Source organism: Alosa sapidissima, chromosome 15, assembly GCF_018492685.1.
Source record: "Alosa sapidissima isolate fAloSap1 chromosome 15, fAloSap1.pri, whole genome shotgun sequence".
NCBI classification, from domain to species: domain Eukaryota; kingdom Metazoa; phylum Chordata; class Actinopteri; order Clupeiformes; family Clupeidae; genus Alosa; species Alosa sapidissima.
The window spans coordinates 7,963,395-7,978,523 of NC_055971.1; the positions used below are offsets into that span (position 1 = coordinate 7,963,395).

Consider the following 15,129-nt stretch of genomic DNA (forward strand, 5'->3'; position numbering starts at 1 on the left):
AGCATGAGACCAGCAGTTGGGCTTTTGTCAGGGTGGATGCAGGAGAAGCATGGTCACAGGGGACTGCTCTTGTGAAGAGCCATTATGCAGTAATGAAAGGCAGCTGTGTGGAAGTCAGGGCTCATCCTTCACCACACATCCCTCTCTCTCTCACCCGTTCCACCTCTCTCGCTCTACCTTTCTCTCTTTCTCTCACTGTCTACTCTCCTTTACTAAAGGCACCAGTATTTACTGGTATTTTTGTAACATACTTTTTTAGTCACCACATTGACACTCAATGTAAATACACCAGAAGTACCATTTCAGTATCATTTACATGTATATATTACGCTATACACTTTTAATTATGATCTTTTAATATCAGCTGCCTCCTTGTCACATCCTTGTCACATCTGGTAGCTTTCTCGTCATAGTTTTTGTTGTTCGTCCTGCTCTTCTCTCACTTCTATTTCACGGTCTCTGTCACTCCTCTCATCCATTCTCTGGTTGTCATGGCTACGGCCTTGTGTTGGGCGGTGGTGACGTTGGGCGTTAAGTGGCTGAGTCATGTCTGAGACTGAGAGAGAGCTCTTAATGCAGGGAGAGAGAGAGAGAGAGAGAGAGAGAGAGAGAGAGAGAGAGAGAGAAGGGAAAAGAGAGAGTGAGGGTGAGAAAACGAGTCATGGGGTTAACCTCCGCCTTCCATCACCAGCTGTGGCTGACGACTGTCTCCGTTCAGACATTAATGCTATTGTCTGTCACTATTACGTCCACAACTCACCCAGATTTACACACACACACACACACACGCATATACACCCGCACGCACATGTATACTCACTGTGGATACTCATATCCAGAGCAAATGACTTCCTTCACTGATGATAGGGTCTCATAATGATGTTATTTTCTGATTTGAAACAGACACCTGTGTTACATGTAGGTGAAGCACGCAGTACAATATTTCATAATCCAGTCTGTTCACCCTTGTTGCCTCAGTGTTCTGTTTAGATAATGAAACCAAGGGAAACTACCACACATTTTTAATCAACGTCATAATACAATAAACAAAATACTATCCATTTTTATGAATGTCAGATAACTAGCTGCAACTCTAGTGGATATGCTATATTGGTTGTGGGTGTGAGCCAGACCTTGATCTCACACAGAGATTTATTTCATTATTTTATTTTTCTGACAAGTCCATCTGGAAAGAGTCCTTCTTTGACTTTCTCTCGATCAAAGAGTCAATTTTGTGTGTTTGTGTGTGTGTGTGTGTGTGTGTGTGTGTGTGTGGTGTGTCTGTTTTCAGTGCGGCAGGTAGCTATCCTGGGGCTTTATCTGGCAGTCCTGTTTGCCTTATACCTGGTGCCCCTGGGCATGCACTCTCCCTGCATTAAAGAGGAGGGCACCCTGGGCCCAGCACCAGCTCTCATCGGACACAGAGGAGCTCCCATGGTAGGCCAGCACAGCACAACAACAGCGCTTAACATGTAAACACAGCTAATTAGTCAACAAAACAGTGTATCATACAGCAAGTAGGCTCAATGTATTAAATTATTTTGCATTCATAGGAAGTACCAGAGCTTACATATTTGCAATCAGTTGTGCCATAACAGTCCTAATATTTTCACTCACTTATACATATCTGTACATGCCCAATTATTAGTTTTTTTTAGTTAGGAATCTGTCAATAGTAATAACAGTAGTTTGGTGTGCTTGCTATTGAGTTCCGTTGTGTTGCTGACTGCTATCATATTGGTGTGTTTGAAACCAGCTTGCACCAGAAAACACGCAGCTGTCCTTTGAGAAGGCAGTGGAGGCGGGGGGAGATGGCCTGGAGACTGACGTCACCATCAGGTATCAGCTTCCTCTATGACTAGACTAGAATAGCACAGTTAGCCACACCTATCAGAACACCCTGCGTCAGTTATACTATAGCCTGTGGCCAGTCAATTATATCACATTTGATGGTGTCATTTGTATGCATAACACTCAGTCATAATGGTGTTATGTGTGACATGAATTGATGATTCAATAGCTAACTGACGCAGCGCCTGTCCTGAAAAATAGCATGTGGGTAATTTCATGATCAGGGTAAATGCTTGACATTTTAACCCAAGGAACAATACAAATATTAAACAAATATTTAACCTTATACTGATGGCAAAAAAAAACAACATTTTTGTCAGGTGTTTACACCAGCAGCCCTGGACGAATGCATCTAAAATTGGTCTGTGACCAGTTTTGTCCATGTCCAAACATTTTTATCCTTCAACAAAAGCATAAGGAATGATACTTCAAAATGGTTTCATTTTTAGGCCTTGTGAAACAAAACAGTTACCCTGTGAAACTACCCATGCCTTACGACTTCTAATGGGTTGCACCCATATGGGTGATGTGACAATAGCCATTGGGCACTAATATGCTCACCACACTATTGCTACCCCGTGGGTGAACACATGCATCACTAACATCCACACACGCATCACTACAGTAACAGGCAGTTATGTCAAAATGACTGAGCTCTGGGAGGTGAATTTGAGTGATCCTCCCTAAAGCCACGTGCAGCATAGTCCAGTGCAGGACCCAGCTGGTCCTCCGCTGTGTCATTGGTGGTGGACGGCCTGCGTCAGGCTTGCCACTCCTGCCTCTCCGTGCTGCGTGTGACCCCCATTCATCCATCACTCACTGGAGCTGGGCCCAGGTCAAGGCCTCCGCGACGGACTGTTGGCTGATATTTATAGACATCAGACATTAGCCATGCGCAGTTGGTCTATCTGCTGCACCACGCCACCAACAGCCCCGTTAAGCTTCTCCCGCCAAGATGAGTTTGGCTAACTGGATTAACGTGCTCTTAAGCATGTTTAATGACACCAGCACACACATAGTGTAGGCCGTCCTGTTCCTCTACACGGTGGTGTTCAGGTAAAGGTAGTAACATGGCTATACTTGGACATGGTGGTGCGTAGGTAAAGGTAGCATGACTTGACAGAAGCAAATGAGCTGTCCGTACCCTTTGTCACCTTTCTGTCTCAAGCCTGTCTGAGCTCTCTCAGACAAACACACTAGCCAAGTGAGAGTTTTGTTATTTTGTCTGTGTTCGTTTTCACTTGTCATTGCCTTTACTGATCTACATTTCTACAGTATATTCATTTAAGTTGTAATAAGTATTTTGATGGTCAAGAAATAGCCTTAACATGATAATGGATAATTGAAGGCCTAAATGGTGGGTCTTGTTAGTTTTTATATCAATAGCTCCTTGTCTCTAACATCTGCTCATTTCCTCTCCAGCTATGATGGCGTGCCTTTCCTCATGCATGACCGGACCCTACGGCGGACCACCAACGTCCGTGAGGTCTTCCCCAACCGCACAGACATGCCGGCAGACATGTTCACCTGGGCGGAACTGGAAATGCTGGATGCTGGTTCCTGGTTCCTACAGGTGAAGGAACCTTATGATCTGATAGTATAAACACTGACATCAGTATAGCATTGTTTACTTGATTCATTGCTATAGATGAACAGTATAGTGCAGGTCATGACTACCCTTGTTTGTAGTGAGGCTTTTTTTGGCATTTTTCATAGAATTTCATGCTTACTATATTTTTTGAAGCTGTGATTCATGTGTGTTGGTCATTTTGATTCATTCTAGAAACTTTCCTTCATGCTTAGCATTGAAAATGTGTTTTGTTGAAGGCTGTTACCACTACCACAGAATGCCTAACATACATAACTAATTAATGCTGGAATTCATTGTAAAACCTTTGGAGGAAATCAATAGGGATTAAGAGATTTAGCCTTAAATTAGTCTCACTCTGGAGTTACCAGGCGACGAGATTGCATGACTGCAGGCAACGAGTCTGCATTAGTCAACCAGTATTTTCCTCTGGGCATGCATTCCAATATACACAGCAAAACATGGCGTGTGTTTGGGATGACATATAGTCGCTGGCTCCCTCCTGTGTGACTGATGAATCAGGCTGGGTAATGGCTCTCAGCTCGTTTCACACGCAGCCCGTTCTCATTCGTCTCGTCTGTCCGTTCCTTTCGCCGCAGCGGGACCCATTTGGTACCGCCTGGTCCCTGAGCCCGGAGGAGCAGGAGCTGACGCAGAACCAGACGGTCCCCTCGCTGATAGAGTTCCTGAACCTGGCGGCGCGCCACGGGAGCCTGGTGATCTTCGACCTGCACAGGCCACCGAGGGGCCACCCGTATCGGGACACGTGGATCACACGCACCCTGGAGGTTCTGCACAATGAGTCCTACATCAACTCTAGCCAGGTACGCACACGATCAACCCCTCAATACCACAGTCATTACTCCAGCCAAGTACACACACGATCAACCCCTCCATACCACAGTCATTACGCCCCCTCTCAAAAGCTCTGTAAATCAGTTGTCTTCATCATCTTGTTAAATTTTAGGACCACTTAAGGCTACACACTTATATTATGCAGCAAAGCTAAAGTGCTTCTTATTCTAGGCTAGCTGAAGGTAGGTGATGTAATCCGTTAAAGTGGTGAGTTTACTACATCCAGTAAAGTTGTTATTGTGTTTCTCCTGTCCTGTCCCTGTGTAAATGTCCTGCTGTAAAGGCGTGTGCTTGTTGTGCTCGTGCAGGTGCTGTGGCTGCCGTCGGAGCAGCGGGTGCTGGTGCAGGAGCTGGACCCCGAGCTGCAGCAGACCTCGGGCAGCCGCGGCTCCATTGAGGAGCTGCAGCAGGACCACATCGTCCGGCTCAACCTCCACTACAGCTCCATGTCTCAGGAGCAGATCAGGTAATGCACCGCAGGAAGCTGCCTGCTGGGCTTTTTATCTGTGTTCATTGGCAGACTTCAAATCGCTCCATATGACTTCAGAAAAATATGAAGATATTTTTCAAAAGTATTTTTAGTAACAAGTCACAAGTAAACAGACATACTGTAACATAAGTCACAAGTAACAAGTCACAAGTAAATTTATCTGCCAGTGGATTAAGAAAATTAACCTTAATTTAAGATGAGATTTAAGATTTAAGACAAATTGTCTCAGTCGGTCTCGGTGGAAAGCTGTCTCCACAAACAAATCTCTCTTGCACTTAGCACCCCTCTCCCAGTATCAAAGATGCAGAAGATAAACACAGTTGAACCCAACAATACGCTTCCTGCCTCCCTCCCTCCCTCCCCGGAGGGTTGCATAAGACTCACCTCACATGGCTGTGCTCAGTGTGAAAGTGCAGAATGTCCAAACTTCAGCCATCACGCTGCCAGGGAATGAAAGAGACAACACTTTATAACAGTGCTGAATGGGAGAATGATTGAGGGGGTAAAGAGTAAAGACACCATAGATGAGGGAGAGTGCTGTTAAGGAAATTAAGCACAGTGAGAGTGAATGGAGCGGGGGGCGGGAGGGAAAGAGTTTTTCACAAAGGCAGAGTGGAACGATGACGGGCACTCGCATTCTGCGCGGTTGCGCAACGCCAATTACCGTAGCGGTTCACAGTCGCCATAATCCATCAGGAACAATTAAGGGGGAGCCAGGCCCACTCAAAAAAGCACGTGGACATGTAACGCGCAATCACGTCTCCCTTGTTTTCTGGAACATTCCACAGGCCAAAACGAAATGTTCTCCCCTTGCAGGGGAGTGCAGCTGCTCCGGTTCTGTGCCCTTTGTCTCGGATCCAGATATTTGTTCCATGCATAGAATATCAAGGCCAGTGGGGTCCTGTTTGAATTGATTCATCAATAGCTTTGTCGGTATGGAAATGTGTCCTTGCAACAGTGTGGCAGTGAATCGTTCATAGGAGGACACAATGACTCAGCTAACGGCCTTGCCCATTTATAGCATGATTGCAGAGCCTTTGTTTGACATTGGAACCATCTCAATTGTGAGGCTGAATGTGTTCCAGTTAAGAGGGTCCATGAAAGGAATGTTTTCCCTTTTTATTACCTCAGCGGAGCCAACATTCTTAGAACAATCTCCATCTCCCTTACTTTCATGTGAGAGCAAACACAGCCTTGTTGTTGCCTGGGTCCTCGGACAAGAGGAAAATAGGGCCTGCCGCACTCCAGAGCAGCAGATGGCTATTAGTTTTGATCATGGACAGAAAAGATTCAGGGAAGGTGTCTTTTTTTCTCACCAAAAGTGTATGTGTGTCTATCTCTTTCCAGTAAGTACGCGACGGTGAACATCTCCACCAACCTGTATGTGGTCAGTCAGCCGTGGCTCTACTCCCTGGCCTGGTGCGCTGGCGTCCACTCGGTCACCACCAACGCCATGCACATACTGAAGAACCTGCAGCGGCCACTCTTCCTCATGGTGAGTGGGGAACTGGAACCTATTGTAACTAACCTTAACAAGCTGTTGTTAAATGAGAATGTGGGAATTGAAATGTTTTAAATCACAATATTCTTATCTTCTCAGACTCCAGAGCAGTACAGCCTGATGTGGATGTTAACGGATGCTGTGTCTGTTGTCTTCATCATTCTGGTCTTTGCTTTCCATTGGTGAGTTGGTGTCATATTGTACTAAAGTCACACATGGACTTACTCAGAGTAAGAGCTTATATCTTATCTTAGCCTTCACTCTACATTGACATTTTGACATTTTGTGATAACTTAAGTGCAGGGCTCTCCATAAATAAATCCTTGGATGTTTCCTTGTTTGTTCAGTACAAGATTGAAATGTTGGATGCCTTGAGACCTGAGCAGGGTGCAGTTTGAGTCTGGAGGCCCCTCTGGGGAGTGTCCTTAAGAGCAGGGGGAACAAAAGCACAGTGTTTCACTTCTGCGACTTCTCCTCTTTCAGGTGGCGAGAGAGATGTTTGCCTTTCTGGTCAGGCAGCAGGCAGGTACACGAGAATGGACCCTACAGCAAATTCCGGACAGGTAAGACCATCTCCTTTACAACTCTTCTTTTCCCACTGCCCCACCCACTCCCTCCAACACATAGACTTCCGTTTGCTAATCATCTATCTCCTAATCGACCTCATTGTTGCAGTAAGCACCATAACCCCATTCATTAAATCCATATCCATTCTTCCGTGATGCATGCCTGCCTATTCCATGCATGTCAGTAAGAGTCGTGTGTCGTGTGTGTGTATACCTCAGATCAGTCGGATGTCCTGGGGATTCGCTGGAACCCCATCTTGTCCGAGCGGACGGCCCCCGTGCTGGTCTCCCTGCCCATGGACCCCACCCTGTCTCTGCATACCCCCTCCGTGCCCAGGCATGGCTACCCTGTGCTTGTGTGACCCCTCTCATCCCCACCTCACTCACCCTCATCACGGCCCCTCCGTCACACTCCTTCACCCACTCACCTCTGTTGAGCCCGTGTGTGTGTGTGTGTTTGAGCCGCTCTGTAACCTCTTCCTCCCCCCCCTCTGTCCAGCGGAACTGAGCGACGTGTGGTCCGTGTCCAGCATGAGCGTGCGTGGCGAGGCCCACATCCTGCCCAACACGCCCAATCTGCCCACCATCCCCGAGGAGCCCCTCGTCTGAGAGAGGGGGAGAGAGAGCAGGGGGAGAACGAGAGAGAAAGAGAAAGAGGGGGAAGCTTGATGGTGAGAGGAGAGGAGCAATCATTTACTGAGCTCTTTCTCTCTCTCTTGATCTCTGCCGTTCCTCTAACTCTGCATCCTCTCAAAGAATGGACTTTGTGTGCGGAACTCCTTGTGTACAAATATCGATGCATTTGAGATGAGACTGAGGAGAAGCTGGAGAGATCCATGTCTGTACACTTGGCCTGGCCAATGACAAGAGACTGATGCTGAAAGCCTGAATGAACTCTCTGAGAGAAATAAATGATCTTTGGTATCATCTCTATGTAAAGAGCAGGTTAATCTAGTGAATCTGTCACAGTGCCCCCAGTGGACAGATCTGGTATCATGCTGCGATAGAGTTCTGTGATATACAGTATGTCTGTGAGAGAGAAAACAGGAGGAATGTAGTGGACTCAGTCTTAAAGCAAAAGTATATATTTTTCCTAAATGTATAAAACATCAGCAAATATGTATGCCAGTTATATTTTACATGTGGCTGAATGAATAGAAACATTACTGTTTCAGTGGAGACCAGGTTTTACAAGAAAAGGATTTTATCAGTGATGACTTTATGACTCATTTATTGTGAATGTACTTTATCAAGTGCTGCCATTTCAAGCATGCAAGCTAATGCAAGTGCAACATCCAGAGGCTTCTGCTGCTTTGATTGTATTCTATCTGTCACCTGAGAGCATTTACGGTGGCCAAAACTCAAAGGGTATGGACACTTTTTATGTTTTGGCCTTTTGGTGAGGGAACTGCAGTACAAGTGCCATAAAGAGAAATGCTGAGGAAAAACCTGAGCCCCACATGAGATGAAAGAACTCATGTTGGGTGTGCTTTCTAGAATGTTCCGAATTGCTCTGCAACGTTTCCTGGTACAATCTGTAGAATGGAACACAAGAGTGCTGCACCAAGGCTCTTCAGTGGAGGTCTGTTAGGGTCCAAATCACAACATACATGTCCCAAACTCAACATTGCTCTCAGTGTTCTTCAAGCCAGCAATGCTTCAGCAACAATCTACCAGACTGATGAAGCAGTGAATTATTAATGAACAGGACAATCAGGACAATATCTGATGGAAAGGAACTTAGAATGGCCACATAACAGGACTACAGAAAATAAGGCATTACAATGTTTAGATGGTCCCACCTTGACTGTCACTGAAATCGAGGTGATACCCACAATTGGGTCTCACTTGCAATTTTGTGTTTATTTCTCTGTGATGTCTGCAGTACTATGAAGTGTACCTGCAGAGAGAAGCATTTTTTCTCTGGTCTTTGACAAAGTGACTGCTCTGTTGTTCACCAAGAGAGGAAACAATAACCAAGGGGTGTGTGTATACATGTGTATGTGTGTGTGGGAGAGAGAAAGAGAGAGAGAATGTGTGTGTAGTTCAGATTCCAGCTGAGTGCTTGTGAAGCAACAGGAATATCTCCTCTGCACCTGAGGCACTTTCTCATGTAAGCTGCTAAATACACAAAATGAATTTGATACATTGTGTTGTAAGTGTCATTACTGTATGCCCTGATCCATACTGCCATCTTCTCCAGCAAACCTAAAGATTCTGTAGCATTGTTGACAGTACAAAATGTATTGGCCATACTGATTTTATTTATTTAATCTGTCTTTATGTTGTTTTACTGTACTGTTTTATGACTATAAATGTTATGTAAATGTTTCAAAAAAGACTTTCTCTAAAGCAATACTTCTGAGTTTGAATTATTTACTTTAATATCCACTATCTCCGGAGTAGTTTAACAACAGATTTCTGTTGCCCTTCAGAGTCAAATGATTTTCACTCAACAAGATAACAGTCACAGTTTATTGAAAAGGTTGCCATCACATGATGCCTCAGATGATAACAAGGAGATGTCTCATTAAATCCAAAACCTTTGACATTGATCAACACATAATAACAGAGCTATACTGACGTGCTTTGTATCTGTAACTCATAACCAGCAGGGAGCAAATTTGGACAATAACACCAGTTTGTGCTGTGAGCTTGATCTTGAGTTCAAGTTCCTGTTTGGCCTCTGCTTTTTTGTTCATTTTTAAAGTAGTGTTTATAATAACCCAGTGCAATGCAAGTTTACAACCAGGGATTGATACTATCTTACAAATTGAACAACAACTCTACAGCATCTTACATTGTGCCTTCTAAAATAGTAGATGCAGCATAGTGTAACACAAGCAGGATTTTCATATTCTTAACCCTTTATGAAAATAAGTTATAATGGTACTACAATATACATATGTTGTAATTATTTTCACAGAATGTAACAGTGTCCTAACAGTACAGTTGGTCTACAAGGTACTGGCACATAAAGGCCATTGGTGAAAGATTCAGCTACCATAGTACATAATACATGAACACTTCCTTAGAAGATAAAAGCTACCATGCAAGAAAATACCACACTCAGAAAATAACAAAGAGTAACAGCAGTTCATCCTCCATTATGTGCTGTTGTGGGTCTCTAAATACACTGTGAAGCCTCACTGTCCTGGTCTGTTGCCCTCCGAGGAGTGAATGGCTGTCATTTAGAAATAGATGCCATTTTAAATAAGGCCATAAGGAGGTCTGATAAAAGGCGCCTCCAAATCCTCCAGACCCAGAAAAAGAACAAAACACACACAGCACTGGCGCTGTGAAAACACATGCACATCTAACTTGTCAAATCGGACTGAATGAGACTTGCATTTCTACATTCATTAAAAAACAAGATCACATTGGACAAATTGGTAAAAATGTACTTTAAGGCCGTCAACAGAACAATAGAAGAATACTTTAGGTCTACACTTTTCAAACTCATTTGATCACACACCTGTAAACCCAGGTCATGATTCAGTACACTGACCAATAAAAACAATATATTACAACTTTATACAGGGAATCTAATCAGTTACTTTCAGTAGCTAACAACAAAGTGACAAAAAACTTTTTTCCAAACCTATTTTAATACAAGTAGCTCTTCTAGCGCCTCACTCAGAAAGTTAATGACAAGAACACTAAAGCCGTATGTGCTGCAGTGGGCACATTTCATGTACTTCAACTGAACTGTCAGGCGAATGTGTCCGTGTCAAAATGAGGCAGAGTTGAACGTGTAACATTTGAGCTTAGGGAGACAGCTAGAGGATCCAAGGTGGGCAGGAGGCTGAGGGAGTGAGGGTGGGGAGGGGGGTGGTGCGGGTGGGGGGCCAGCAGACGAGGCACCCACCCCCGAAACGGGACGTGGCGAGGGGACTGCTGCCACTGGCGGAGGCTCAGAGGTAGTCGTCCTCGCTGGAGGGGGAGGATGAGGCATCGTCGTCGTCGTCATCGGGCGTCAGGGTGTCCTGGGAGAGGGAGGAGCCGGCGGTGGAGGGGTTGCGGCTCATCCTCCACACGTGGGAGGGGAAGGCGTGGCCCCAGCTGCAGGGATGGCCCATGGGCCGCAGCAGACGCAGCAGCTCAGCAGCCTCCTGCCAGTATGACGTTCACTTGCTCTGGCCCCTCGAGCTGCGCTGCTTACTCATGGTGGTCAGCATCTGGCTGATGTAGGAGGTCAGCAGGTCGTCCATCTTATAGCCCTGTGAAATCAGATAAGACAGATGTGATTGGATGTATACACACACACACTCACACATACACACTGTCTCTCTTATACACACACACAACACACACACAGGGAGGGAGACATGCTCGCAAGCACACATACACAAACAAACAAACACATACAGTCGCGTTACAAAGTTTACACACCCATGCTAAAGTTGACTAAAAAGAGGAATAAAAAATCATCTGGGGGTACTTTCCATAAGATCATCTCTCAATGCAAATCAAACCAGCTATTAGGCTAACTGAAATAAAACCATGTCAATCTCTAGGTATGGTGAAGGGTATGTGATGATGTGGGGCTATTTTAATTCCAAGGCCAAGGAAACTTTATCAGGATGCATAGTATCCTTGATCCATGAAATAACTGTCCTTTAAAAATAAAAATCTGCCCGCCTCTATAGGAATTTAACATAGGGGTGTGTATACTCATGCCCCCTGTATTTTAAGGAGGAACATTTATTTATTTACGATACATTATTCATTCACAAAGAAAATTGGTGTCCTTAAAGGTTGGATTTTTCCATATCATTTTAATAAAGGCATTAAGATCAATTTCCAAAAGATGATTTTTTATTCCTCTTTTTAGTCAACTTTAGCATGGGTGTGTAAACTTTGTACCGTGACTGTACTTGTACACAAACAGAACCACACTGAGACACACACATGTACACACACATATGCACATACACACACCCAAGCCTCTTTAGTAGTCCATGTGTAGGCTAGGATTTATACTGATGAACTGCTGCTGTGCTTATGCTTACTGATGGATTAGATTAACACAGTTTAAAGTTTCAGGCTGTGGGAATTGAGTTAGACACTGATGAATGGACCTCCATCTGTCTCACCAGTGAAGTCTCGCACAGCAGCTTGCTGCCTCGCACCAGGTTGCCAATGGTGATGTGGAAGTAGGTGTTCCCACTGCTCCAGTTGGAGATCTTGGTGAAGGGGTGTGTCACTAGAATGTCCTAGAGGGAGGAAAAGAGACGCATGTGCTGAACCGGTGCAATAGAAAAGCTCTCAGTCATACAATAGGGTGTGCACTGGGTTCATGGACATATTTTATTCATGTCGAGAATAATTCTGTATCGATTCTCAGATTTCACATTTTCAGTCATGCTCATACTCACATGCACATAGACACACACACTGACACACCCACACAGACACAGATACACGCACACACAGACCTTGGTCTTTGGGTCGATCAGGCTGACACCGTGCTTGTTGATGGCTATGAGCAGGATCTCTGGGAAGTTGGGCTCAGTGGTTTGCTGTGGCAGCACATGGCCATAAAAGAGAGGAGAAATGAGATGAAATGAAGCTGGTCTCTTGTCGAGCCAGTCTGCTTTGACAGGCCTCCCAGGCTCAGTGCTGACTGAACCGTGATTTTTCACTGCTGTTTTATGGTGCACACAGTGGCCATAAATGCACCAAACAGGTTCAATGAACAAACATGATAGAGTTCTTTACCATGAGTCATACATAGTGCATAACGTGGAGGGATTTCCTCCTCAACATAATTAGGTAATTAAGTTTGAAGATATTATGAATCTCTTAAATAAAACATAGTTTAATACATCCAACTATGTAATAAATTAACAATTAAATGTAAAATTTTTGACCCAACTGAATATTTGTTGTGAATGTATGTGCACGTATGATTCTTAACATGAGGTGCCAGCACAGAGGCCTGATTGGATCTTTGAAATTCTTCTGTTATATTTGCATGAAATTAAAAACGTCAACAACATCTGTTTGCTGCTTATAAACTAATAAATTCACCTTCACTTCAAAGAAAGCTGACCCAAATGTTGCCCACTTGAAAATGATCTTGAGGAACATCAGCTTGGCCTCTTCCCTGGACTTTCCAGCATGCTTGTTGAAGTACGCTACAACAGACTAAATACACAGACAAGACAGTGAAGACAGCCCTTTGAAGATGAGACAACCTCAATGCTCTTCATATAAACAGATAAACAAAACCATACAAGCAACACTGTCGATGAAAACATTGTCACATTTGATAGCCTACCATGAATCATCAAAGAACCAGCAGACAAACTGACGGCAACACAAAAGAGAGAGACAGAGAGAAAGAGAGAAAGAGTGTACCCTCTTCCAGTCATCAGGAGAGAGCTGGCGGATCAGGTCCTGGGGAACTAATTCTTTCAGCATCTTCGGAATGCTGGGAAAATGGGATTTGTCATCCTCGAATTTCACTCGGTAGATCAGCGCTCCCAACTGGAAGACCTCCTCGCGGGAGCATTTGTGGTAACCGCGGAGATACTTTGGAAGCTCCTGGAATAGGGCATAAAAGATTTAGCAGGCTCGAGGGGATTTTCTGGGAGATAGCATTGCAGATACCACACATAAGAGCTTAAGCAGCATATCTGATAGAATACTGAGCCTAGCTCACCTGGTAGTAATGAAAGATGGAGTCGGCAAAGGAGTCTTTCCCTGGAACTGTGTTGGTCCAAAGTTTTTTCATGAAGAACACCTGATAAGTCAATGAAGGCACTATTCCTAAGGGAAATACAAGGGCGGCATTAGCCCTCTCTAGGGAACACATACACATGTCAAGTCACTAAATGTACATTTACATACATATTACTTTACAAGAAAGCAATCACCCAAATTGTGATGGAACAGGAGACCTTACCATCCTTTGTGGGCCTGGCTTTCTTGATCCAATCTGTGAGGTGCCTGACAAAGTCGAAGAAGAAATCCCCCTCTGGTACGCTGATAACCTGCAACAGTAGAGGAGCTTTTTAAGTACATTTTCCCTCTTCTGTTTCAAACACTCATCACTACTGTCATTTTCTAAAATCTGCTGGCTCCGAACCCACACCATCTGCCATGACAATTTGCCAATTAATGGAGCATACTGTTCTGGGCTTCTCGTCCAAAACACTCCGTTTCCCCCCAGACTGTGATTATGAAACCTGAGCATTTAATGTTCCATTTTATCTTCTGCAACTCTTATTAGCTCTCAGAGGGTGTACACGTGTTCGGGGGGGGGGGGGGGGGGGATCTGAAAAGGGCAACACGTTTCAATTTGGTGTGCGCGTTCGACCGCGTCTCACCTTGTCAGAGATCTTGACGAACAGGCTGAAGCCCTCGGGGGACTTGAGCAGGAGCCGGTCAGCGATGTTCTGACAGAAGTCCTTTGCCTTGGTGCTCGACTCCACCTCGAAAGCCTGCGACACAAAGCAGCGTCCTTAGTGTTGGCTTGTTCTCAACACAGCTCGAGCACGCTCACGTGAGACTGAAAAGCCCTACACACCGCCCGCCGTGCATGCCGCCGCACATGCCACTGCGTCTGTGGCCGCGAGCGCTGAACCAGAGGGACCCTCAGACACAAGGACAGCGGCCCTGCCTCACCCCCCCGCCACCCACAACGCTTACATAACCCGGCTCTCCCCGAGCAGAAAATCCAATTCTTCTGTCAACAAAGCAATTGAGTCGGGGATCTGCATAAGCACAAACTTTCTCTCATAATTACAACTCCCCCTCTTTACATAAGTCATGAGAGGAGATGGATGGGGGTGCTGGCTAATCCATCAACGGAGAAACTCCTCATCCCTGCGTAATTAGCGGGAGATGAATCTTAATTATAGTAAATAGAGCTGGGGCTCAAAATGAAGACGTTTCACAGGAGGGGGGTGAGGGTGTGTGACCGCTCAGGATAATCTGAGGACCGCCTAGAGCTTTTAGTATGACTTTGCATTGCATGTCTTTGAATTGCACGCCTTTGCAAATGATTGTATTGAGTATTAGATGAGAATGATTGTATTGGAAACATTATCTTATGTTGTAACTGGAACCCTAGTGTGTTTCTGTGTGCAATGGTCTCTTACCTCATCCGTGTCGTCAGGGAAGTACACTTTGTGAAAGATCTGCGTGGTCTTGTGCTGAATGGCTTCCACCTCCACCAGGTGAGGGGGGTACTTCCTAGAGCCATTCCTGTTGTTTCACACACACACACACACACACACACACACACACACACACACACACACACACACAC

General features: G+C 45.0%; 2 protein-coding genes across 8 annotated transcripts in view; one reads left to right on the forward strand and one right to left on the reverse strand.

Annotated features, from left to right (window-relative positions):
* The window catches only part of gdpd4a (glycerophosphodiester phosphodiesterase domain containing 4a), a 23,007-nt gene extending 13,800 nt beyond the window's left edge, over window positions 1–9,207 (forward strand). For 3 of the 4 annotated variants that reach the window (XM_042063333.1, XM_042063332.1, XM_042063334.1), the window contains exons 8-16: window positions 1,292–1,437; window positions 1,757–1,839; window positions 3,274–3,424; window positions 4,039–4,263; window positions 4,603–4,760; window positions 6,132–6,279; window positions 6,385–6,467; window positions 6,769–6,848; window positions 7,071–9,207. In XM_042063333.1, the coding sequence (XP_041919267.1) occupies window positions 1,292–1,437; window positions 1,757–1,839; window positions 3,274–3,424; window positions 4,039–4,263; window positions 4,603–4,760; window positions 6,132–6,279; window positions 6,385–6,467; window positions 6,769–6,848; window positions 7,071–7,213 (1,217 nt within the window). In that variant the 3' untranslated portion in view covers window positions 7,214–9,207. The remainder of the gene's footprint in view (window positions 1–1,291; window positions 1,438–1,756; window positions 1,840–3,273; window positions 3,425–4,038; window positions 4,264–4,602; window positions 4,761–6,131; window positions 6,280–6,384; window positions 6,468–6,768; window positions 6,849–7,070) is intronic. The other variant, XM_042063335.1, reaches the window with a different exon arrangement.
* A 105-nt stretch (window positions 9,208–9,312) lies between these two features.
* Window positions 9,313–15,129, reverse strand: part of myo7aa (myosin VIIAa) — a 33,431-nt gene continuing 27,614 nt past the window's right edge. For all 4 annotated transcript variants that reach the window (XM_042063301.1, XM_042063299.1, XM_042063298.1 and 1 more), the window contains 9 exons: window positions 14,960–15,065; window positions 14,186–14,299; window positions 13,762–13,849; window positions 13,519–13,625; window positions 13,215–13,400; window positions 12,885–13,001; window positions 12,290–12,373; window positions 11,948–12,067; window positions 9,313–11,071 (listed from right to left, as the gene is read on the reverse strand). In XM_042063301.1, coding sequence (XP_041919235.1) covers window positions 10,979–11,071; window positions 11,948–12,067; window positions 12,290–12,373; window positions 12,885–13,001; window positions 13,215–13,400; window positions 13,519–13,625; window positions 13,762–13,849; window positions 14,186–14,299; window positions 14,960–15,065 — 1,015 coding nt within the window. In that variant the 3' untranslated portion in view covers window positions 9,313–10,978. The remainder of the gene's footprint in view (window positions 11,072–11,947; window positions 12,068–12,289; window positions 12,374–12,884; window positions 13,002–13,214; window positions 13,401–13,518; window positions 13,626–13,761; window positions 13,850–14,185; window positions 14,300–14,959; window positions 15,066–15,129) is intronic.